Source organism: Haplochromis burtoni, unplaced genomic scaffold, assembly GCF_018398535.1.
Source record: "Haplochromis burtoni strain Fernald_Lab_line unplaced genomic scaffold, NCSU_Asbu1 Contig_14, whole genome shotgun sequence".
Classification (NCBI taxonomy): domain Eukaryota; kingdom Metazoa; phylum Chordata; class Actinopteri; order Cichliformes; family Cichlidae; genus Haplochromis; species Haplochromis burtoni.
This window is the reverse complement of record NW_024582375.1, coordinates 3,846,888-3,872,199: the sequence shown is the minus strand read 5'-3', so window position 1 is coordinate 3,872,199 and position 25,312 is coordinate 3,846,888. Positions and strand designations below refer to the sequence as shown.

At 41.4% G+C, this 25,312-nt stretch overlaps 1 protein-coding gene across 6 annotated transcripts in view; it reads left to right on the top strand.

Annotated features, from left to right (window-relative positions):
* LOC102298159 (kinesin-like protein KIF21A) overlaps window positions 1-25,312 on the top strand; it is a 42,082-nt gene continuing 16,770 nt past the window's right edge. For 4 of the 6 annotated variants that reach the window (XM_042217930.1, XM_005915725.3, XM_005915724.3 and 1 more), the window contains exons 1-7: window positions 2-433; window positions 20,012-20,234; window positions 21,841-22,023; window positions 22,434-22,583; window positions 24,464-24,598; window positions 24,689-24,853; window positions 25,124-25,239. In XM_042217930.1, the coding sequence (XP_042073864.1) occupies window positions 387-433; window positions 20,012-20,234; window positions 21,841-22,023; window positions 22,434-22,583; window positions 24,464-24,598; window positions 24,689-24,853; window positions 25,124-25,239 (1,019 nt within the window). In that variant the 5' untranslated portion in view covers window positions 2-386. Of the gene's footprint in view, window positions 434-20,011; window positions 20,235-21,840; window positions 22,024-22,433; window positions 22,584-24,463; window positions 24,599-24,688; window positions 24,854-25,123; window positions 25,240-25,312 lie in introns of all 6 variants that reach the window. The other 2 variants (XM_042217920.1, XM_042217921.1) reach the window with 1 other exon arrangement.

Here is a 25,312-nt window from a genome sequence, read left to right as displayed (position 1 = left end):
AGGGCAATCACACGCCAGGCGGATCCCGGCTCCTCCACACTCACACAGCGCGCTCCACCCGGGCCGGAGGAAGCGACGATGCCTCCCAGGAGGTGACCACGGCTGAATCCTTAGCCACATTTTCCCTGAACATGGAATCCAAATCTATTCATATAGAATAGATTGAGCCTTTAAAATGGGGTTTATTTCCAAGCCGGCGACGAGGTGAGGCGAAAGCGGCGGCCGCGGTGGAAGCCCAAGATAGAAAGCGCTTTATTGAGAGGAGCAGGGAGGGAGGGAGGGAGACCGCGACGCTCTCCCGTCTAAGAGGATAAAGGGAAAAGAAAAAAAAAGCGAAACTGAGCTATATTTAAGCGGGCTGTTTCGGGCCAGCCTCCCGTGCCACCATGAGCAGCAGCGGGCCGGATGAGAGCTCGGTGCGCGTCGCCCTGAGGTAAGGATGCAGACGCCTCTCCTGAGATGCTCTCGTGTTACACCTGCTTGGGACCATGCACATGTTACTCCTGCTTTTATTTTGACTGGGCTCGCCTAAAACAACAATACTCCTTTACTAAACCTGCTTTTATTTTGAAGCTGGCTGGCAGGAGCTGCTGCAGTTTTCTTGCATGGTGTGCAAAGCAAATATAGCTCTCGATTACATGAGCTGCTCTTGTTAATACCTGCATGCTTTGTACTGGATTTATGAATGAGGATGCCATATGTGTCTGAGGGATTAGGCCTTCCGCTTCTTCCCTTGAAGACTGCACCTGTAGTAAGAGTGAGCCACACGATTTCAAAGGATGCACTCACTTCTCAGAAATGCAGGTGCATTTGAGCCCCTTGCAGTCACTCATTGTGATATTTCGCCTTGCTTTTGTGCGTTACTCCGTGTGTGTGCGCGCGCATTCGCTGTATCATTCTGCTCTGACCCTTGTCCCTGAGGCCAGTCCTGTCCTGTCACTTACACAGCACACACACTGAGATAGCCGTCATCTGGTCGCAATACAACAAATCAATAAAGACACCAGTATAATGTTGGAAGCCACTTGCATGGGAATGTGTGTCTGTGTGTGTGTGTGCTTGGATTAAAAACCTGAACTGTCATGTGATCTCGTTGGAGGAGAGGACAAAAAGCTCCCGTCCCTCTCACGTTTCTCCTTGTCCCTCTCGCTCCTTGTTGTGCATTCAGACTTTGACCCAGAACTCTTGTTTACTGAGCCAGCTCAGTTTACAAGCTCTCTCTCTCTCTTCTTCATGGATAATAAATAATCTGTCTATCTGTCTGTACACCCCCACCCCACCTCACCCCCCAATCACATGCTCTGCTGCTCTCTTTAATAATAAGATTCAATTCATATTGGAACATTGCATTTGTCTGGCTTCCTGTCTTAGCTTAATGTGAACACACAAAACAGCCTGAGCCTCATACGCAGGCTGTTTGATGTGTGGCAAATAAAGATCTGCATGTTTTTGTCCTACCTGCTTTTGTATCTTGTTAGAAAGGTCAGGTGCAGTAATTATTTAAAGCGCCTTTGTTGTGTTTGTTGGTCTGTTGTCCTATTGAAGGTCAGACAAAAAGGCTTTTCATTGGTTTAGGTTTTCATCTATAAGTTTGTTCATGATTTGTTTGATTTTCTTTACTTCTTTGACATAAGTAACCTCTATTCTCACGAAGAATGCTTTGGGCACACACATTTATGTCTCTTCTTATGTATTTGGTTAGATGAATTTAGAGGCATGTTTCATTTTTCTCAGTGTAAGTACATGAATACAACTTTAGTTAAGTTCAAAACTAGACTAAATTGCACTTGGGGGAGTCTGAATTGTAAGTGTGAGAAGAGCGACAGGCTATTTTGATGAACTTATAAAAGGTCTAATGCTTAAACATGACGTTTTATGTTGGCCTAATATTTTTACTTAAACCATAAGTCTGATGACCATATGGCACAGATGTCAAACTCGAGGCCTTGAGGGCCGGAGTCCTGCACGTTTTAGGTGTGTCCTTGATCCAACACAGTTGATTTAAATGGCTAAATGACCTCCTTGACATGTCTTGAAGTTCTCCAGAAGCCTGGTAATGAACTAATCATTTGATTCAGGTGTGTTGACTTAGGGTGATAGCTAAAACCTGCAGGACACTGGCCCTCAAGGCCTGGAGTTCAATACCCCTGCCATATGGGTTATGAAAGTGGCTAACTCTTCATGAATTACAACCCAGCCCTTTATTTAGAATCAGCTCCGTGGAACATTTTAGTCTTTCAGCTTATTATTTGGATTTACTGTGTTCTTCTTGGCACTGTTGCCTTTCAGAGCAGTGGGGTAATTTTAACTAAACTGATAATAATCCAGCTACATGCTATGTGTCTAGCACCAAACAGCTAGTAAATCATGTTTACTAGCTAGCTGCTAACTTGTGTGTCCACAAACAGCCTAAAGACAAGTTGCTAGCTAGTTAATATGCTGGTAGGATTCAGCAATATTATCAGAGGACAGTTCAACAAGAGCTCTGTTCACCAATCCCACACCAAACAGCCAACCAGGAGTATTAGCAGCCAGCTAGTTAACACAGTGGAATATTAAGCAAGTGCCAGACAGGATTTTTGTGTTCACCAAAGCAGAACTGAAAGGGCAATGAATCTTGAACATACCTCCAACAAGAACACTGATATATGGCTTTAAATGGCCTTTTGTGCGCTAACATGCTAGCACAAACCGTCATTGTCGAGATTGCTATTCGGAAGCTCGTTTCCATCACTGAAAAAAGTATTTTTCTTGTTCATAAGTCAAACTTTAAAGTTTTGAGTTCCTTTTTTCAAAATTTCAGCTTACCAACTCAAACTTAGGAGAAAACTTGAAATTGAAAATAGAGTTTAAATAACTTGAAATTTTCAGTTCAGTTGAAATTTTGAGATAATAACTCAAAATTAGTCACAAACCTTTAGCTAACGACTTATTACATAGTGTAATCTTCACTTCACTGCAGTACCAACACGGGGAGACAATATATTTAAAGCTAAGGAAGACCAGGGAGACCAAGGAAGGTATAAGGTACATTCCAACATTGTTCTACGCCTGAAACGATTAAGCCAGGTGGCTAATGTATATTTACATGTAAAAGTGTTACTAATGTCTCTTTAAATGCTGTCCCACAATTATTTTTATGTTGGGTTGAAATAAAATATCTCCCTCTGCTGGTACTGCAAGTTACTGCAACGTCTTCATCTGTGTCCATTACACCAGCAGTCCCCAACCCCCGCGCCATGGACCGGTATCGGTCCGTGAGTCTTTTCGTGCCGGGCCGCGAAGGTTGAGGTTCAGGTGTAAAATTGATGGGTTTTTTATGGGGGAGGGTTTCATTGTTTTTATTGTTAACTCCGTTCCCCTGGGTCTTTTCCCGAGTGTTATGAATAAATGTTCTTTTTTTGGGGTACTGGTTTTATTTTGTTGCATTTATCCACGGCACCTTAAATGGCAGTCCGTAAAAATATTGTCGGATATAAACCGGTCCGTGGTGCAAAAAAGGTTGGGGACTGCTGCATTACACGGCGTCTATTGTCAACGCGTTCTCACTCCCAAAGCGTAACATTTTACGCTAGGTGACAAATCGTCGGTATATTACGCTTCCAGGAACCCAACATGTTCCTATATTATGAGATCGGAAAAATGAGAACCGTTTGGAATCAATCTACATGTGTACATTCATTTTACTTAGCTAGTGTTTTCCAAAGCGATTTAACTTCATTAAAGTTGTGGTTAACGTTAGGGATAAGGTTATGGTTATGGCAGAATACAGGGCTGGAACGTGTATTACCGCGGGAGGATCATTCTACTGGATTTCATCCATAACCCGGCGCGAAAGGTGACCGGACTTGACAAACCGTCGGTATATTACGCCTCAGGAGTGGGCTGGGAATAGGGCTGTGTGTTATGACCAAAATCTCATATCCCAATATAAGACATCTATTGTCCCGATAACGAAGGCACTACAACTAAGCTGTAGTGCCTTTTCACTGTGTAATACTTTTTGTTAATAATAACCAATTCTCTTGTATTCTTATTCCTATTTATTCTATTCATCCCTTTTGTAAACTCTTTATTTAGGTCTCTGTATTTATATATGTGTGTATATATGTTATTCTGCTCACATTCTGTAACTTCTGTCGGTGCTGTGCTATTGGAAACCGAATTTCCTAGAGGAACCCACCCGAGGGATTAATAAAGTTCTATCTTATCTTATATAAATCACAAAAATGTAACATTTTCTCGGGCAACTCGACTTGCGTGAAGTGTTTCCAGCTGGGTGTCGTGTACCTGTAGTCGAGTGTTTTAACCGATGCGTGAAACGATACATTTTTAGACGTAAGTTGTAACGGCTGCCATTTTCTTTGTGAGTATTTATTACATGGCGTGCTGCGGGGAAAAGCCTGTTCTAACGTTTGAGTCTAAGGTTTATTTTTTAGCACCTGGCGGCTCTTTGTTGCTTTTCATCCGTAAACACTCTGCATCCTCTTTCACGTGATTCAGTTTATTTTGAAAAGTCTCAACAGGATCTTGAGCTTTATTGTGAAAGGTTTATGTGGAAAATAAACAAGCGGACACGCGATGATTTTACAATCATTGTTGCTAACGACAACGCATAAAAACAGGCGCTTGTCCGTCCATAGTGTGGTTATATTAAATATAAGAGAAAGAGAGAAGTTTAAGAAATTAATATAGCCACTACAGTGACCATGAAAACGATGAAAAAATATTGCCGTAAACAGTTTATTTTGCGACACCACGAAACAAACGATAGCGTAAAATGAAACGATAGACGTTTTTATATCGTTATATCGAACAGCCCTAGCTGGGAATGGGCTGCTATTGTACACTTTGGCATTATACTGGGTTGCAAATGTTTAGTTAATCCTTGGCCTCCTTTAGTAGTAATGATAACAATAATAATTGTAGTCTGTTTGTTGCTTTAGAAGCCAGACTCAGTTAATTGGAGATCTGGCTCGGCACCCTTGAAATTCCTGCAGCTACTTTATAATATAAACTGCTTTGAAGGGACTGTTGTGATGTGGCAATGTAGAAATTGTAAGAATTATTTATTTTTTGGCAGCCAGAGTAATTACTGAATATGAATACATATGTTAGAATTCAAAAACATACAGTGCAGCAGTTGAACTGAGCTCTTAGTAGGCAGATGTGCAAATTTACTGTACTTTTCCCAAGAATGAAAATCCACCGTTAATGCTAAACATAACTCTCAGCAAGTCGCTCAGCCTCGTGTTTCTTTAGCTAATCGTGTTATTGTCACGTGGCTGCCTCACACCTAGCTGTTAAAACAACATGAAGACGAGACAGAAGAAACAAAACCTCCAACTTAAAAAAGCCTTGAATTTCCTGTGATAACCAATATGAACGAAATACAAATTGTCATTATAAAGTCTGCATACTTTTCTTAAGTTGTCACACCTGTTTCTTTTTTTGTGTTGCTGATTAATACGAAACCTTTAGAAAATGTCCCGTCTTTGATTAATTTTCACAGACAGTCACTTGCAGGTCACACCTGAACGGCTCATTTCACGTCTTTGAACATTCAACCACAGCTTCGCGTTGATGTTTTCAGCTCATTAATCGCCGTGGCAACATTCTAATTATTTTGAAATGTTGTGGTGAACTGTGATTCTTACCTCTGAAACATTTTGACTGCCAGCTTTCTCCCAGCTCCTGTAACAGTCTAGTTAGCTTCATCTGTGTGTCTCCAGTAATCAGCCAGCAGGTTGCCAACCTCTACCTGCCTCAGCCTGCGTGGCTAATGCTGTCTGTGAGCGAGCGCCTAATCCCCCGTCCCATACAGTCCAAAGTGATGAAATGCACTTTTATCATCTCTTCTTTTTTCTTTTTTTGAGTGGTAAAAGAAAATAACAAGAAAGAAAGACATCTGGAGATCTAACAGAAGGACGGCATAACAGGGTGTTCTTGTGTCTCCTTGATTTATTACTGGAAAGATGATATAACATAAAAATCAATTTGTTCTTTAAAAGAGAATGTGCTTTCTTGATGGATCTTAAGATGTGTTTGCTGTTCTTTCCTTTGTGGTTTTAAAAAAATTTTTCCACACCTGACAGCATACAGATGGGGCACTTCAGTGGTACGATGTTGGGTGATTTAGCAAATACAAAGTGTTTACTGGCCTATCCCCATGTGTAAGATCTATCTTCTTATGTAACAGCCCATCTGTGTGTGCATGTTTGGGCACAATGGTGCACAAAAAATCATGCAAAACCTTAATGATTTATCTGAGAAATAATTGATTTTACAAAGTCAGCCCGAAGGAGCCGGCCAAGAGATCTAATTAGATTGTCGATGTCCTCGAGGCGCAGCTTTAAAAATTCAAAGCCTACAGGCAGAAGTGGTGAGCAGTGAGGTTTCAGGTTTCGTAGTTACTTTGGAATCCACAGCAGATAGCTTTTCCTCATTAATTAGATGGGCTTGAGTGAATACTTTAAAATAATGTACTTATTTTGAATGCACCAAGAAGCTATATAAACTTAGGCAGCACCTATTGAGCCAACAGTTTGGACAAAATACAGCCATAACCTTAAAACTTCTAACAGGTAACGTGAGTAACTTTCATCTTCTCGTTACTCGTAATACATGCCTTATTCCAGTAAATAAGCAACAGTCAGCTGCCTCTCCAGTCTTTACAGTTTCTCTGTCAGTGGACTGCAACTTTAACTTCCAAAAGCAGCAGCATCATGCAGCCCCACTGATTTTGGTAAAGCAGCACATAAACCAGTTCTAAAGAAGAAGGGGCTGCCATAGCCAACTGTAGTCCATCTGCAGTGGATCTGGAGTCTGTCCCACCATGGGAAGAGAGACTTTCTGGGGATTGACCGCAAGTGGATTGTTCAGTGATGGAAAATTAAAAAAAAAAAATCTAACTGCAGTCATAAATCATCCCGCTCTATTAAAGTCTGTGTGTGGGAAACAGTGCAACGTCACCCACCACCCTGCAGAAACTGCTCAGAAATAAGAGTAAAATGTGTTAAGATGGCCTTCAAATATTTCACATCCCAATCTGATAGTGCATCATTAGAATGCACTGAAACAAGCCACATCCAGTGGCTTTAACCCACCTGAAGGAATGGATCAGAGCTGCTTTGGTGGATGAGCAGGACGTTTTTAATATTTGGTAGGTGATGTTAATGTTGTCGCTGAGGATTGCATATGTGATGTCCATTTAACCTAGTAGAAATACCAAAACTATGCTTTAAAACAGTGCATCTTGTCCATGAGTTGGTTACTTACTTGGTTACAAAAAAACCCAACAAAACTGTAGCCATGTTATCAAATTCTAGTTTTTATTAAATGAGTTAAGGAAGGATAAGCGGATGGATGGATGGAGTTAATGTTAGTGCAAAGATGATTTAAGACCATCGTGCTAGATTAGATCACCACAAATATTCTCTTTCAGTCACTAACCTTCCTCGCAGCAGCCATTATGACCTGGAGTAGGAGACAAACACAGGTGTGACTAATCACATTAATAAAGGCTCAGTGCTCATGTGGAACAGGACCCCCATTAATGTGATTCATAACACCTGCGTCCATCATGGCAGTGGGGTTTCTGTCAAAAAGATCTAGTTATAGAAATTCCTCATGGTTTTTACTCTACGCTGTAGTCAGGTGGCGTGTGCTCTGACTGTACTCAACATAGACAGGACATTGAAAAAGCATAGGTACCAAATAAAGTTTCTGTGTTATAACAACAATAAAAACAAGTATTGTTAGAAACCAGCACCCAGCTGCTTTTTCCAGATTGTCTGACGCCTACTGGCTCCTCCTCTTTGACCTTTGTGGATTATGTTTGAGGGCAAAGGCCCGTGCGTCCGCTGCGGTGAACCAAAACCTCCCTGTGTGTGTGTGTGTGTGTGTGTGTGTGTGTGTGTGTGTGTGTGCCTCCTCTGAGCAGCATCCATCCAAGCGTATTCACGATAAATATTCATGAATCAACTCAAGTGAACTGAGACACAAAGAGAAGCATGCTGCAAGCCATCTGCCAGCTTCTGTCATGTGATTATGTTGTTACTGATATTCAGTAAGTTCTGTCTAAATAGCGCAGAGGTTAGTTCAGTATAGATTTTTCCTAATATTAGTATTTATTTGTTTACTGTAGCTTCATTTCAAAACTCTCCTGCTTGTTTCATGCTTGCTGTGTTTGTGTTGCCTTCTTGAATTTCCGCGTGACTCCCACATGTGCCATTATGGGCCGAACTGTCCTTGTCAAAATGGAATGTTTTTATTAAGCCGGTATCAGTGCTGGAGGCCTGTGTGTGTGTGTGTGCGTGTGTGTGTGTGTGTGCGTGTGCTGATATGCCCTCTCTGGCTGCCTCTCAAGGTGATAACCACCATCCTCTTCCACCTTTCCCTCTTTCCTGCCCGGCGATCTTTGACCCAGGAAGCTGTCAGAACTTTCATCCGTGACCCCGTCGCATTTTTCCTTTGGCAGCCTGCGTGGACTCATGTTAGCTGTTACCATGACAACCTTGGGTCCTTTTACGTGTAGGGGTGTGCAGCGATGCCCCTGTGACTGGACTGCCACAGATCTAAGGGCAGCTTGAGGGAGGGAAACAAAAAGCCTGAGTCAGCAGAATGCCCTCTTTTTTCTTCTTTCCTACTCGGTCTTTTCCGACCCCCCCACCACCACCATTGTCTGGTGTTGTTTCCACACCAGATTCCAGAGAAAAGAATGATTAAAGGTGGGCTTCATACAATACTTCTTTATTGGCTTCTGTAGAACACCAAGTGCAAAATGACACGAATGCATCGTTCACTGAGAAAGAATGGAAATTCCCAAGATCTTTTTTCTTTTTTTTTCTGAGGTGGGGGAAAACTGTGGAGCACATATCATCTTGCAAAGCATACTAGAGATGCATGTTTCTTACTGTACTGCGATAAATTATCAGCTTGATCCTTTGACAGTGATAATCTATTTTAAACAAGATATTAAAATAGAGCAAGGCAAACAAATGTTTACCCTGACAATGCCAAATGTGAGGGTTAAGAGCTTTACAAACATTCACTACCAGAGGGACAGAACGGCATTTGTACGAAAGTTATGACCTCATTTTGGTGTTTTGATGACAAAGAAGGGCAGTATATCTGTCCAAAATCTCTCAAAGGATTGACTTTGAGTTAAAATCTCACCCCTGCAAAGGCCGTGCGATTCACATCATTGTCGTACCCTTTGAGCAATTCTGTGATCCTGTGTATGGGGGTACTACTACCTTGGAAAAGTCTATCCTCATGAGGATAGAAATAATTTAACTCTTTGTACTGACCATAATCTGTAAAGGTAGTAGACCCAAACTGTGCCAAAAAAGCTCCTGGATGGATGGCTGGATAGATGTCCTTCTGGTGTATGGTATTCTTGTAGTTACATTTAACTGCACCTTCAATTTTAATGCTTTAGAGCTGTTTCAAAAGATGTTTAAATTCAACCCAAATTATTGGCTTTAACTTGGAGGGTTTTTTGGATGTAACCTGTCAATTTCATCTGTGCACACGTCCCACATTTTAACAATGAATTTCTTGTACAGATGAATCTCTCGACTGACTCTTTGACTCTCTCGGCACACTGAAGAGTGTGACCCAATGAATTGGCTCTAGATCTCAAGACGAGCTGCTAGACAATAGAGGCTGTTACTAAAAATGCAGCCGTGCTGTGTTGTGGTGAGTTAAAGCAGTAGCTGCTTGTTGTGGCTGGAGGGTTCGCTCTGTACTTAGGATCTACTTTCTCTCCTTGTGTCATTTCTGTACCTCCTTGTTCTTCCCTTTGCCCAAGGCTACTAGGAACATATTACACAAGCTAGTCTATACACACACACACACACACACACACACACACACACACACACACACACACACACACACACACACACAAATAACGGAAAAACACAACTTGTGCACCTGCTGGCTTAAAGAGGCGTACAGTGTGCGTGTTGTTATATAAGGTAGTCATTATGCTGTACTTGAAGGTGTTCTTGATGCACACTTGCACACGTTTAAAGGAATGTAAATTAGAGCCGCACTACAGTTATGTTTCCTTTTTAGAGCGCGGAAGAATAGAGTTTCGGTGTTTACCTCCCAACAGAGAACTTTGGCTCGAAGAAAGTTGGGAAGTGTCACTGAAATCTGAGTGTTTGCAGTTCCCTTGTCTCAGTTACATTAGCATCAAATGACGAGGTAGACCTTGTGCGTGAGATTGTATGCACCAGTGAGTGGTGTGCATGTGTTACTGTGACTTGCTTATAGCCTCATTATCCACTATTGGGTAGCATCTCTCTCTTCAATCTGCAGTTACAGCACTTCAAAAAACTACAGTCAACTCAGATCAACAACTTACGGACAACTTCAACTGTTTCACCCGAGTTTTTACAGAGGATTTCTTTTTAATTTGAGGTGTCTAGAAAAAGAACAAAGAACAAAAAATGATTACAAGTAGCCAAAACTCTGCTTTCACTTGTAAACTCAGTTTTGAAACCAAATTTCACACCCTAGGTTTATGCCATAGTAGCTTTAGTCTGTAATTTTCTCAGTTGCACAAAAAATGCAGCTCACAAACTTAATTATCTAAACTTTGAATAATGGGTTACTTACTTACTTACTTACTTAATTACAAAAACCTAGCTAACTACAGACATATAGTTAGGCTTTTATTCTTTTACCAGGTGGACACTTTTTACATTTGTACATGTGCTATGTTTGACAGTGTTACATTTTACTTTGGGTAATTTTCCCAGTTCGGTTAAATTATTCCTAATAAGATGATTAGACTCTACTAGCATTAAATTAGAACATATTTTTTATGTCCTAAAGTAAATTTGGACCTGGGATATGTCAGTTGATGAATAGCTCATTTGTAATACTTTTGTATTTTAAAGAATAGAGTGATAGTCTATTCTTTAAAATACAAAAGTATTTTTTTTCCACTGTTCAACATTTCAGGTTTTTATTTCAAAACTTTGGAGTTACTGTCTGAGTTATTTTGAGTTACATATCTCATAATTTTGACTTCCTAAGTGTCTCGCAATTGCTACAACTGGCTAGCCGGCTTGGTTAGCAAAGTGCCTTCATAATTCATTGTTATCAGTCTTGGGGTTGACCCTCAAAAAAAGTAACTTATTACACAATACTTGTTACTTTTCTGAAAAATAATGCCTTAAGTTACCTCATTAAACTCTAACAAAAGTATCTCATTACACTAGTTGTTATATTACTTTTGTATTTCGTATTTCTTTGTGAAATGACCTGAAACACATTGCTACATAATTACCAGTCAACAGTGTAAACCTGAGGCTTCAAATCCCTAAGGAGGACGCACACGGTCTTTCTTGTAGTTTTTAGATATGCCCATAAAACTAGCAACACAAAGAAGTCTCCACAGTGATTCTATTGTAGAAACATATACTCTTAAAGCTATGCACAGCTTAAACAGGTGAGTTCTATAAAAATTCACGTGCTATCTGTCATAAAGGGGGAACTTGGCAAGAGAAATTACTGCAGCTTCTTAAGTTGCCTCAAGTGGCCATGTGAGGAACTGCAGTTTTGCCAGTTGATGTTGCCTGGAGGCTTCTACTTGTATAAAAATCAGTATGTGTTTGATTATAATAATCTGTAACTAATATACTAATATCACATGTAAAAAAAAAAAAAAAAACAACAAAAAAAACAACAAGTCAAACAAATATAAAATTTGGTTATACTCATTTTGAGTTAGCAGTCAGCACTGCTCATACCAACTAACTCCAAGTGTTTCGGGATCTAAAAATATATGACTGTGATGATGTGACTGTGACTCTGCTGGTTTCACTGTGAAATGCGGAGAAAAGAGTCGTGTCTGCTGCCCTTTGGCTCAGATGTGCCTTTCTGTTTTTGCTGAATCACTCAGTGCCCTCAGCTGTAAGTGGTGCTTAAAGCTAAAAATAAATCACACAGGATTAAATTAAGTAGGAATCAGATGTCGAGGTTTACTGTTAATGTTGATTTGTTAGTGATGATGCACTGGGACTGGCTCTAGGGGATTGAATTGATTTTCTTATTGGCAGGAATACTGATGTCAGCATTTGACTGGCTGTGTTTTAGGAAAGATGAGATAAGCAGCATGGTGGTCATGGTGTGACTCGCCTCCTTTTTATTAGTGTGACATCGTTTCTTGTTGATTCCTTTTATCAGTCACAATAGCAGGTCTCAGTCAGTCTATAGTCAGGCTATATATATGAAGCCTGTGTTTTTGTGTGTGTTTGAGGAGTTCACTGTTTCTCAGGCTTTCACCATAATCGCAATAATGAGAGTGAGAGCAGGAGCCTAGCAGGACTTGTCACATGGAGAGAGGCTGACAAATCCCCCCTGTGTGTTTGTGTGTGTGTGTGTGTGTGTGTGTGTTTGTTTGAATAGGTATGTGTGCATATAGGGTAGTGTGTCTGCCTTTCTCCTTTTCATCTCTTTAATGGTTCAGTGAACGCTGTTTCGGTCGCTAAATTCCCCTCATCAGTCAGTGACAGGCTGTGGCTTCTCTTATTGAACTGTGCTAAAAAGCTGCTCAGTTTTCTTCCATATCTTTAGTCAGACTTGATCTGCATAGTGATTTGATGAGTGAATTAGTAATGGATGTTACTATTTTTCAGCACATGCTCTTTTAATGTGTCTGATAGCAGTATACCTGAAGCTACAATAGCCACAAAGTGCAACTTTGAACAATAGCTTCCTTTGACAGCACCTTCTGGTGACTACACGGATGTTTTCAGGACTTTAGCAGAGTATGCTAGCACAGCTAGCATTTAGCTGTAGCGTAACTCCTAGGTAAAACTGGTCAATGGTAGTTTGCAATGGAGCATGCCCACATGTCTGCAAACACAGCTACTATCTGAGCGGTAGTAAAACGTTTTGCAATACAAACCAGAAACTGAGGGTATTTACTTTGAAAGTAAAATTTGTGCTAACATTTTTCAAAAGAAGGAACGTTTACTTTGAAGACAAATGGTGTCCATTTCCAGTTTGTGTCTCGTTTTTTACTGCTCAGAGAATAGCTGGCAAATGTTTGCAGACAAGGCAGCGTGTTCCATGTGAACTACGTCTGCTAGCGAACAGTGCAATCACAAGGACGTATTTGCAAAGAAATTTTTTCCCATGTGACTGGGGCTTTCAAAATAATTGAAACGGTGACTGCCGTCAACCTCCAGCAACAGCTTACCAACCGGTTGGTGAATGCCTATTTTTCCTTCACTGGTTGCCAGATAGTCACTATGTGACTAGGGCATTAGTCACTTGAGACTACCAATATGGTGGCCAAGTTAATGTGACCTGGTTAGCGGTTATGTGACTGCAAAATCCTCAGTAGAAACTATTCTCACCTTTGTCCAAAAGCCAACAAGCTAAACAAGTGTACATATTAGTTCAGTGTGGCAGTGTGTATAAGTTAAATTACATAACGACTCGCAACCTACAAACTTTTAGCTGCACATGTTAATAGCGAGATAGGTAGCTAGCTTAGCCAAGCATAAAGAGTGAAATCTAGATTTTAAAAAATTAATCTTTCTAAAAAAGTTAGTCATATTAAACAAACATGTTTACTTTTTTCCAAATTGAGATTTTCAGTATGCTTTTTGTCTTACAACTATTTGTTAATCTAACTGTAGAACTCTAGTTTCACTATGAAAAAGTTATTTATGTTCCTCACAGAATTAAAATTAAAGGTAAAATCATACGATGCACCTAAATTGTGTGTAAAAAGCTTTGAAAGTAAGTGTGCGTGTGTGTGTGTGTGTGTGTGTGTTAATGCATAAGCAGATAACTGAAATTTCCTGGAGAAACCGCCGTGCAGAGCATGAGTGTGCTGCTCTAAAAGGTGGATTAGTGCTCTAAGTCTGCACTGCGCTGAAGGGCAAACCTTTATTCAAACAGATGAAGAGTGTTTTGGGTTGAACCAGAGTGAAGGTTGCCAGATTATAATCACTGCTAAAGTCAGTCAGTCGCACTAATAATACACCAGCAGAACACACTTCACACCTCTCACTTCTGTTTATGTTTAGCTGAAATGCCCGATGCCAGAACTTGCATTAGTCGTGAGTATGCACACACCCAGTGACTACTCATAATAGAGGTGTATTTCATATAAACATTCAAAACTCATTTCTTTATACTTCTTAACATACCAAAGTAAAGTGTTGCACCTTTTTGCCTTTTATTCTGCATAGCAAGTTTTGGAAACATTCCTCGGGTTTTATTGATGCACATTTTTCAGCAGCACATCCATGACACCAGTCTCCCATTTCACTATATCCCAAAGGTGCTCTATTCGATTGTGATCTTGTGACTGTGGAGGCCAATTGAGTATAATGAACTCATTGTCATGTTTAAGGAGCGTTACACTGCTAGAAGCAGCCGTCAGAAGATGTGTCTTAAAGGCTTTAAGGTACTAATGCGTCCCAAACAAATAATCATCATACCACCACCAGCAGCTTGAATCGTTAATAGCCCAGGATGGATTTATGCCCAATTCTGTCCCTACCACCTCAATGCTAGAGCAGAAATCAAGACTTCTCAGACCAGGCAGCAGTTTTTCAGTCATCTGTTGTCCAATTTCAGTGAGCCTGTGCAAACTGTAGCCTCAATTTCCTGTTCGTAGCTGACAGGAGTGGCAGGTGGTGTGGTCTTCTGCTGCTGTAGCCCATCTGCTCCAAGTTTCAGTGTCATGTGTGCTCAGAGATGCTCTTCTGTATACCCTGGTTGCAATGAATGGTTATTTGAGTTACTGTTGCCTTCCTATCTGAGTGAACCAAAGTGATCACTCCCCTCCGACCTGCGGCATTAATGACATTAAGATTACCACATCTTAATTACCACATTCAGAGTAATCTTTCTTTCTTATTGATGTTTGGATTGAACTTCAATGCACTGGGTTTCTGCCATGTGACTGACTGATTAAATGTTTTTGCTAACAACCAGTTCAACAGTGTACCTAAAAAAAATGTGCCCAGTCATTGTGTATTTAGATCACAGATGTAGTAGTGGTGTTACTCTTTGCATTTAAGTCTTAGAAGGTGAGAAAGTGTACAAGTGTACTTAACAAACGTGGGTGTTGGTAATACTGTAGTATCATTGGTTTCACTGACAGGATTTAACAGACTTCTGGCAATGAAAAGCAGTGCTTCATTGCCATTTAATCCAGAATTTTTTAAGCATAGCAAAATATGGCACAGTTTTTACTGGAATATTCTAGCTGTATTCTGTGAGCTACAAAAAAACATGCCACACCCTCTGAATACATAAGTTGGTTTAGACACAGGCAGGAGCTCTTCTTTACAGAGCTTGTTTCACTGTTGTTGAAGTTACAGGCCAAAAGACTGTGGCCCGAGGGTGTGCCAGGTAGAGGGCTGAGCTGGTAACAGCGCTTACCGGCTCACATTAGTGTTATTTCCTGCATTGCCTAGAGTGATGACTTGAGCCTATTTTCAAATATCTGTGTCTTGCTGTTTTTGGATAGTTAGCATACTGTAAAATGGAGATAGACTGGCATTATAGAGCATTTTTCTTGTCCCACTGAGCATTCAGAGGCATCCAAGCATGGCTTCATAGACCAACATGACCCAGAAAACATGAATTTATTCTATTAACTATTACTGTTTTGTCTAGCTATCATGCAGCTCACCAGCTGCTCCCAAAATAAAGTATGACACTTTTACTATTTAAATATAAGCTGAGACTGCAGTCTGTGCTTTTGGATCCAAACAGAACCGAGCTTAAAAATCCTAGGCACATAAAATGACACGCTCGCCCTCCTGAACAGCGAGGGCAGTGCATTCAGTGTGTCGTTATTCATTTGCAGTGGTGCATCTTACTGTGACAAGAAAGAAAAAATGACAGGCTGAATGAGATCAGTATAAAGGTCTTGTTATGCAAAGATAGATAATGAGTTTGAGACGAGATGCACTGTGGGTGAAATTTCCATCTGTAGCCATCATGTCCAGTCTTTCCTGGCCCTTTGTTTTTCTTCATCTTTTCCTCAGACATTTATTTTCCTCTCTCTGGTCCATTTCTAAATGGAGGAGCCCGGAGATGTCGTAACAAGCAACAAAACAAACAGTGCATCACTGCTTTGTTAAGGCGAACGTAATCAGATAGACTGGGCATTTATTCTAAATGGAGACTACATTTGTAGAGGCCTTTTTGTCCCTCTTGGAGAAAACCCTGATTTAATTATACTTAACTATATTAGAAAAAATCCTTTTTTTTTCTAAATGTGTTTGCTGTAGTTCATACTTTGTTACATTTTTCTTCCCAAACACTCAAAATGAACAATAACTGAGTGACTTAATGCCCTCACTGTAAGCTGCAATGAGTGCCTCTATTGTTACCTGGATTACAGCTCTCTGACAAGTTTTGGGAAGCTAGCCAAAGGGGATTAATGCAGATTCACTCCTGTAATGCTCTCAGCCGTCGTGCCATTAAGTCAGTCTTCTCAGATGACCTGATAGTTACGTCATCTTCACCTGGAGCCACCTCTGATGTATGTAGTTTTTAAAAATATGCATTAACTTGACATTTTCTTATCAGCTTTGTATCAACAAGCCTTGTAGTGTAGTTGTACACACACTTGTTAAACTGCCAGGTTTTTCTGATGTTAAAAAAATTAGATCACAATAAATCATTTCAAAAATTTTCTTGCCTTTAATGTGACACTATAAGACAAGAATAAGCTAGTTGTACGTGTGCGCACCCTTATGCTAAAACTGTGTTGAAGCACATTTTGATTTAATTGCAGCATTCAGTCTTGTTGGGTAGGAGCGCATGTCTTGCACACAGCCCTCTTTAGCTCACAGATTTTGTACTGGATTTAGGTCTGGGCCCTGCTGGGTCATTCCAAAACTTTAATTTTCTTTTTTTCCGGTGAAGCCATTTATTTGTTGATTTGGATGTATGCTTGGGATTTCAGATCAAAACTTTAGTATTTGACTAAAACCACAGTTCCAGCAAAAGAAAAGCAGCCCCAAAGCATGATGTTGCCACCACCATGCTTCACCAACCCTGCATCCCTACCCCACAGACCAGACATGTGGAGACTGTTAGTTTTTTAGTGTGTAGTACACAACCAGTTCTTGTCTGAAAGTAGGGCTGGGCTATATCATACCGTTCACGGTAATACCAGTGTAATGTTGGGCAACGATAAGAAAATGAAATATTGCGATAGAATATGGGTAAAACGCGCATGCGCAGTGCCTTTGTTTTCATACGCACATAGTGGCAACACAGAATGAGAAGGGCAAAAGTGGATCGTTGAATGAAACGGATGAACCAGAACTGGTTTGTAAAAATGCTGCAACTTCAGTGGTGTGGCACTGGTTTAGCTTTCATCCGTCAGATACACAACAAAGCACTATTTTTGGTAGAGCATGCTAGCGGGCCGTCGTTATTACCGTGTTTTTTGGAAAATACGGCACACTTAAAATCAATCCTTTGCTTTTTCTGAAAATCGACAGGGCCCTTATAATCCTGTGTGCCTTATGTTGAATTCTGGTTGTGTTTACTGACCTCGAAACGATTTTATGTACACGGCGCTCGAGAATCTGTCAAATGTTTCGGTACGACTTTGCTAAGCTACGAACCCGCACTGCTTGTAGGATTGTTGGAGCATTAAGGCTATCGTAGGCAGGAGCCTCGCGGAGTGATACGTCCTGCGCTTCAACATAATATTACTGTATTGTGTGTGTATAACCTCTTTTGTGGATATTATACATGGTTATGCTGAGGATATGTCGGCCAATTTCCACTGGAAATGCCTTTTAGTTAAACTGTCAGCAAGGAATTTGCATTTGCACTGTTAATTTTTTTTATATAACTTTAATGCACTTAAAAAAGCTGCTTGTTTAAGTGAAAATACATTGATTTTTTTTTTTTTTGCACTAATAAAGTTGTGGAGTTGTAAAGTATTTTGTCTAGTGTCAATTATATCGTCAGTTATATCGTTATTGCAAATTTTCAAATGTATATCATGATAAATATTTTTGGTCATATTGCCCTGCTCTACCTGAAAGTACTGGTTGGTACTGGTTCTGGTACTCTTTCAGTGGTGCTACAGGTCTGTTGGCAGCCTCCCTGACCAGTTTTCGTCTTGTCTTTTCATTAACTACAGTGGTCCCTCGTTTATCGCGGGAGTTACGTTCTAAAAATAACCTGCAATAGGTGAAATCCGTTATTTTTTACAATTATTATAGATGTTTTACGGCTTTAAAAGCTGTCACTACACACTTTATACACTTTTCTCAGACAGGCATGAACATTTTCACACTTTTCTTTCTTGTTTAAACACTTGGTCCAAAAAATACAGTAACTTCTACCTTCCTTTAGCATGTCCAGAAGTTCAAAGTTTTGTGCGATGGTTAGCATCTTCCTCTGCCTTTTGGGTGCTACCGCAGCTGCCTATGTTTCGTCAACATTGTTGTGTTTGTTGGGGAGAAAACTTAGAAACATACAGTTCATACACTTCAGAGTCACACTGCTAGCGATCAAAGATTTATGTAAATATAACAAGCTGAACGCATTCTGTACTGGACAGGAGACACGGCACAGAGGAGATTGATTGACGATGGTCTACAGCCAATCAGGACGCAGAACACAAAAAAAGCATGCAAAATTGCACAAAAAAATCAGTGAAACAGCAAGGCCACGTTAAAGCGAGGGACCAGTGTACAACTGGACATGTCTCTGATTTTTGATGACTGTCTTCACTGTGTTCCATCTAATGCTGTGGAAATTGTTTTTGTACTCTCACTTCACCTTTCAATGATGAGATCTGATGCTTTGTAAGTTCTCTGTGCCTTTTGCTGTAGCATGCAATTGAGTGAATGTCAGGAAAGCTGAACTTTTTGGGACTTCTCTTCACAACACAGAGCTGACAGTTATAATACTCTTACAGGAATACAGTTACTGCAGGTAGGACTGTCTGCCTCTGTCCTGCTTTCATCAGTGCTGTAATCCCAGAGAGGGAGCCTGCTAAATAGCTGGGATCTGATGTCACGCACAATGACACCTCTGTGGACCTTTGCTACTGTAGCTTCACCGACATCCTTCTTTTCCTTTCCTTCTAAGCCTTTTGCTTTTTTTCTGTAGACTCTTGCTGTGACTAATGTGATATAGTGCAGACTTCATGCAAAGTGCCACATCCTCACACATACACTGAGAGTTAATGAGCACCAGAGGACACCAACAGTACTGACACTTTTCTATTCTGAGAGTCTGTTTTTTCATTGTTATTCTAACCTTTCTGGGGTTTGACTGTGGCCTTTGAAGGAATCCATTTACTTCCTGCTAACTGTGAGGTTTTCCTTCACATGCCCATCATTATAATTTACCATTTATTTCCACGAGTATTGCAGTATTGATACTAATAGAACTGTTTTCTATTCCTATTTTCATCCAGGGTTTGCTATAAACAGTTTTCACCGTTTTAATTCCCTGTCCAAATATTTCCCTTCAGCATTTCCACTTCCTCTTCAGGTCGACTGTTAGTGCAGCGATAAAAAGCAGAGGAGGAAATGATGTAACAGGGAAGTGTTTTTATTTGAAGGAAGGCAAACAGAGCAATTCCTTAATGAAATCTATGGGTGGGACTGTTTACCCAGAGCTCGCTCGCTCTCCCTCACTCCTGAACAGTGCGGGCACTGTACGGTGCACGGGCAGCATGCTGACACTGGTTTCCACATGCATAAAAAGACATGCTCAGTGAAAACTGTTTCTGTCTTCAGCTTAGCTGCACTTTCACCATTAAGCCAATAAAGTCAATGTTATTTATAAGCAATAAATCCACTTGGTTAGACATAGGAGATGATCATTGGTTGGGTAACACTGTCACATTAACAACAGTTAAAGCCCTTCTCCCAGCTCTGAAAGGTAACTTGCCCATACGCGACCTCCACAACCTATCCCAAGTCTTGAGCCACGTCTCACCTCTAGTGTGGTCTCTTTCTCCCTCTCTGTCTGCCAGGATTCGTCCTCAGCTGCCCAAAGAGAAGATTGAGGGCTGTCACATCTGTACGTATGTGATGCCAGGAGAACCCCAAGTGGTCCTGGGCAAGGACAAGGCCTTCACCTATGATTATGTCTTCGATATGGACACCCAGCAGGAGACGATCTACACCCACTGCACCGAGAGGCTCATCGAGGGTTGCCTTGAGGGCTACAACGCCACAATCTTTGCATATGGACAGGTTAGTCAGCAGGCTTTTGCTGCACACGTATTGGTAGAAGGGCATGGAGCATTGTCTTTTTTTACTCATGTTAACAGCACACCGGTATGGCATGAATATGCACAAGCTCAGTCACATATTCACATTCAGTCAAAGTTTTGCTCAAGGGAGCGGCACTCCTTCCAGAAACAAAAGATTTATGGCATCATGTGATATGAAGCTGATTTCATTTTCACATCGGTAGGCAGGCAATAAAGGAGCCTCAGCAGCTCTGTGCTGCCAATATGTTCCAACATGTCCTCATCACCACAGCTTTGTATTGCCTCTAATAAATTAGAATAAGAGGGAATGATAGATATGGAAGTTTGTTATCCAATCAAAACAAAGTAGAAAGTGTCTGCTTCACATTATGCCAGAGCAGGAAAGTAAACCAAGAAGTCAAAACATATTTTATCGCTTTAAACATTATAGACTAACATGCATCCTGAAAGCAGTTGATTGGTGCCACTCTCATCTCTGAAGCTATGGCAGCCAGTTCCACGGTTGCTTTGCAAAAAGACTGGAAACAGAGGAAAGCAGCAAGGTCATTTGTCCACCTTGGTTTTGAAATGGACAGATATGCAAAATCCTTTTGTTTTATGTGGAGGTTATAGTTCTGCAAGTGTATAATTGTGAAAAAAGTGGATGATGTATGTATTGTACGGTAACATTAAGGCCTGTGCAATGCAAAACAGCTCAACTGTCTGAAGTGTTAGGCTCAATTTTTTCTTAGCCTGTTCTGACCAGTGGCGGTGATGATCCAAATATCGATAACTTCCGATACCAACAGAATTAATTGCACAGTGATTTAGTGTTCATTAAAGTGCGTTCAGATAATTAGCCTCAATGTCATTTATCTGTCATAGTGTGATATAAATTGTGGCTTTGCTGATTTAATGTCAAAAAAAGAACAACATTAATTTAATGCATCAGTGTGGAAACAAAGTAAAAATCACCTTCAGTGGTGAACCGGTCACTCTGATCATTGTTAATCCTTGCTATCGACACGACACCGTGTTTTGGCCTTTGTGAATATGAGTGAAGGCCTGGAACAGCCTCAGCATGACACCAATGCTTTACTCACAGGCAACGGAGGAAAGGGAGGTGCAGCCACACTGAGGACTATAGAGGCAAAAAATAACAGCTTAGTTTTATTCAGTGTGATTTAAAGGGTTTTTGTATTGAAATTCAATGTACAAAGAGACACTCTGTCATTGAACAACTGCTTTTTAAACTTCCCTCTTCTTACCCTTCCTCTGAGCTCCTCTTTGTGTTCATTATTCTGTCCTCACATTGTTCCCTCGCCCGTTATTTTTCTGACAAAGCGCCTTTCACGGGGCACGGCAGCGGCCCAACACACTCATTCACACGCATGCACACAAACACGGTAATCACACAGGTGCGGCCGTGCAGAATAAAACTTTCTCGATCATCTGTCGGCACAAACACGCACGCGCTCCCGTCGGGGCCTCTCTGGCGTTTCGGTGGGGAGGAGAGGGGTGACGTGTGAATTTGAACCCCAATGTCTCATTCCTCTTTGTGTCACCGTGACTCCGGCCCATCCCCCTGTCTTTTCCTCCCTGTCCAGACGGGTTCGGGGAAGACGTACACCATGGGAACTGGCTTCGATGTCAACATTGGAGAGGACGAGCTGGGCATCATTCCCCGGGCCGTGAACCACCTGTTCAGAGGAATCGAGGAGCGCAGACAGGCCGCCACTGAGCAGGGCAGGCCTGTTCCTGAATTCAAGATCAATGCACAGTTCCTGGAGGTGCAGAAACACACACACTCACATCCACAAACAATGCAGAGCAACTCAGTTGGTAACATCGAACATCATCAGCAAGCTGATAAATAACACTGAAATAACTTAAAGTCAGTTTGTTAGACATAGCGAGAGCATGCAGACAGCAAGAGGTCAAAGGTCGGCATAGGGTGTATCAGTTCAGGTTGTTAAAGTGCGCAGATAACCCGACTGCCATTAAACTGTCATTAGCCTGTCTCCGAGGTCGCGCCCGGCTTTATTTTTAACTGCCAGCAAGTGGCTGCTAACAGCTGGTGAGGGAGCAGCTGAAGAGAAAAAATGGCGCTTCCGACGGTGACATAATAATTTACGCTCTGCACGACGTCGTCTAATCTGTCGGCTGTTTGTTAATTATTTATGACTTTCTTGTTTTTTAGCTTTACAACGAGGAGGTGCTCGATTTGTTCGACACGACTCGAGACCTCGAGGCCAGGAAGCAGAAATCCAACATCAAAATCCACGAGGACGCCAACGGAGGCATCTACACGGTGGGGGTCACCACCCGCACCGTCACCTCTGCAGCCGAGGTCAGTTTCGAAAACCTGGAAAAACGCTAAAAGCGGCTCAAATATACTACTGCTTTTTGGGGGGGATTTTGCGAGGGGGGTCACAATAAGTAGCTTTAATGGACCAAGATAATGGGTTTTAAATGAGCCTACGCAAACTGGAAGTTAATGATCTTTTTTGTAGAATATAGTTTTACATTTTGAGGGTGATGTCTTAAATTGTGATAAAAACCCACTCAGAAAGTGACTCATGTTCTGAAGATTTAGGCTAAACGACAGGCCCAAAGCTTTCAAAATAACTCGGATGGCGGCAGCACAAATCCTGTTACAATGGTGGTAATCTTAATTTAATTCAGCGGTCCCCAACCAGTTTATGTCCAACAATATTTTCACAGACCGGCCTTTAAGTTGTCGCGGATAAATACAACAAAATAAAACCAGTACAGGTACAAAAAAAAAGATTTATTCATAACGCACGGGAAAAGACCCAGGGAAAGTGAGTTAATGATAAAAACCCTGGGGGTTGGGGACTGCTGATTCAACTCATTTCGTTCATAACGCTGTAAAAATACACTTGTTACACTGTGCAAAAGTTTCTAGCCACCCTTCATTACTTGATATTTCACCTACATTTAGTAGTTTTTTTTAATGGGATCTTTAGGAACAGCTCTTCAGGCCTTCTATATGTGTATTTTTCCCCCTTTTCAGTTCAGTCCTTGAGCTGACCACTTTTAGAAGAATATTTTGGGGGTTTTTGTCAAGCCATTTAACACCAATCTACTAAGACTTTAAACATGAATCACAGCATGAAGGTCCTGAGTTCAATTCCACCATCAGGCTGGGGTCTTTCTGTGTGGAGTTTTCATGTTCTCCCTGTGTTTGCATGGGTGCAAACATGTTCCTCCAACAGTCCAGAGACATGCAGTTATGGGGGCATAGGTTAATTGGAAACACAAAACTGCCCATAGGTGTGAATGCGGGAGCGCATGTGAGTGCAAACGGTTGTCTGTCTCTGTGTGTTAGCCCTGCGACAGACCTGTCCAGGGTGTACCCCGCCTTCGCCCTAAGCCAGCTCGGATAGGCTCGAGTGACCCTGAAAAAGGATGAGCAGAAACAAATGGATGGATGTATCTGTCAGATGGCTCAATAAACTCTAGAATCGTCTGGCAATTTTTTCATATTGTATCATACAGTGCTTAGTTACTAGCAGATTATTTAGTTCTCACATGGCAAACGCAGAGATAACAGTCTAACAGGCATAAAGTAGAATTTTTACAGCAACAAGGTGATTCCTAAAGAGCTATTAGCCAAAAACACGTGCAGCATGTCCTTTAAAAAATTTGAGGAACCTGGACAAGTGGAGGATAAAACATGAACATTATCTGAATGCTGTCATCCTGTTAAGAAATAGAAAAAAAGCCAATAAAGACCTGACACAGGACCTGAAGTTGCATCTGGCCTGAGTCTGATCCCAAACACTGCCAATGCAGTAACAGTGAAACACTACCAGTCATCTCCAGAGCCTGGGCCTCAACATTATTGAAGCAGCGTGTCATGCTGACAAAGAACTGAACAAAAGGCAGAAACATCCAAAGAACTAGAATTTTTTCCCTCACTAAATAGAAAAAGATGAGTGCTGCTCAAGAGTTTTGCACAGTAGTGTTTCCATTCAGTGAGTAGGATTTCTCTCCAGCAGAGACTCACATCTCCCAGTGAGGAAGTCATCATTAAGTTCTTGTAGTCTTTTTACCTTTCAGCTGCTAAAGTCTCTTAACTGAACTCTTCAACGATCACAGTGGTTAGGAACAGTCTCTATGTTTAGATTTCTGTGCAGCTCAGAAATGATATGAGAAAGCACACAATTTTTTTGTCATCTGTTTCTTCCACCTCTCCTCTAACAGATGATTCAGTGTCTGAAGCTGGGCGCTCTGTCTCGCACCACCGCCAGCACCCAGATGAACGTCCAGAGTTCACGCTCCCATGCCATCTTCACCATCCACTTGTGCCAAGTGCGAGTCTGCTCCCCTGACAACAATGTAAGTATTGTTATGAAAGGCAACAGAGGACTGGTGTGTTTGCATCACTCGCAGTTCTGTTTATTTACTTTCCTTGCCCTTTTCGTCCAGGATAACGCGACGGATAACCGTCTGGCTGACGACTCGGAGATCGATGAGTTTGAGACTCTGACGGCCAAGTTCCACTTTGTGGACCTGGCGGGTTCTGAGAGATTAAAGAGAACTGGAGCTACAGGAGACAGAGCGAAAGAGGGCATCTCCATCAACTGTGGGCTGGTGAGGAAGCTCTACAGAGAACTTTAAACAGTAAACACTGCGCTGCTGTCATTGGCCACTTAATTTAGTTTGAGCTGCATTTAATAGGACAGTGATGAAAAGCAAGTAAGAGACCAGCATTTACCAGTGTGTGGTGCAGGAGAGACCCCTGATGGACAGAATAGGCATTACACTGTTGATTTCTTCCACCATAACCTTATTTATAGTGAATACTGATGACAAGTTAACTAAGGCTGAATGCTTGTTCTCCTCTTCTGTGTCCTTCCTTAGCTCGCCCTGGGAAATGTCATCAGTGCTCTTGGAGACAGGAGTAAGCGCTCCACTCACGTGCCTTACAGAGACTCCAAACTGACCCGGCTGTTACAGGACTCACTAGGTGGCAACAGGTTTGTGGGGAAGAATCTGCTGTGATGTCTCTTCAAATAAATATTAGATATGCATTTAAATATCCATACTAGC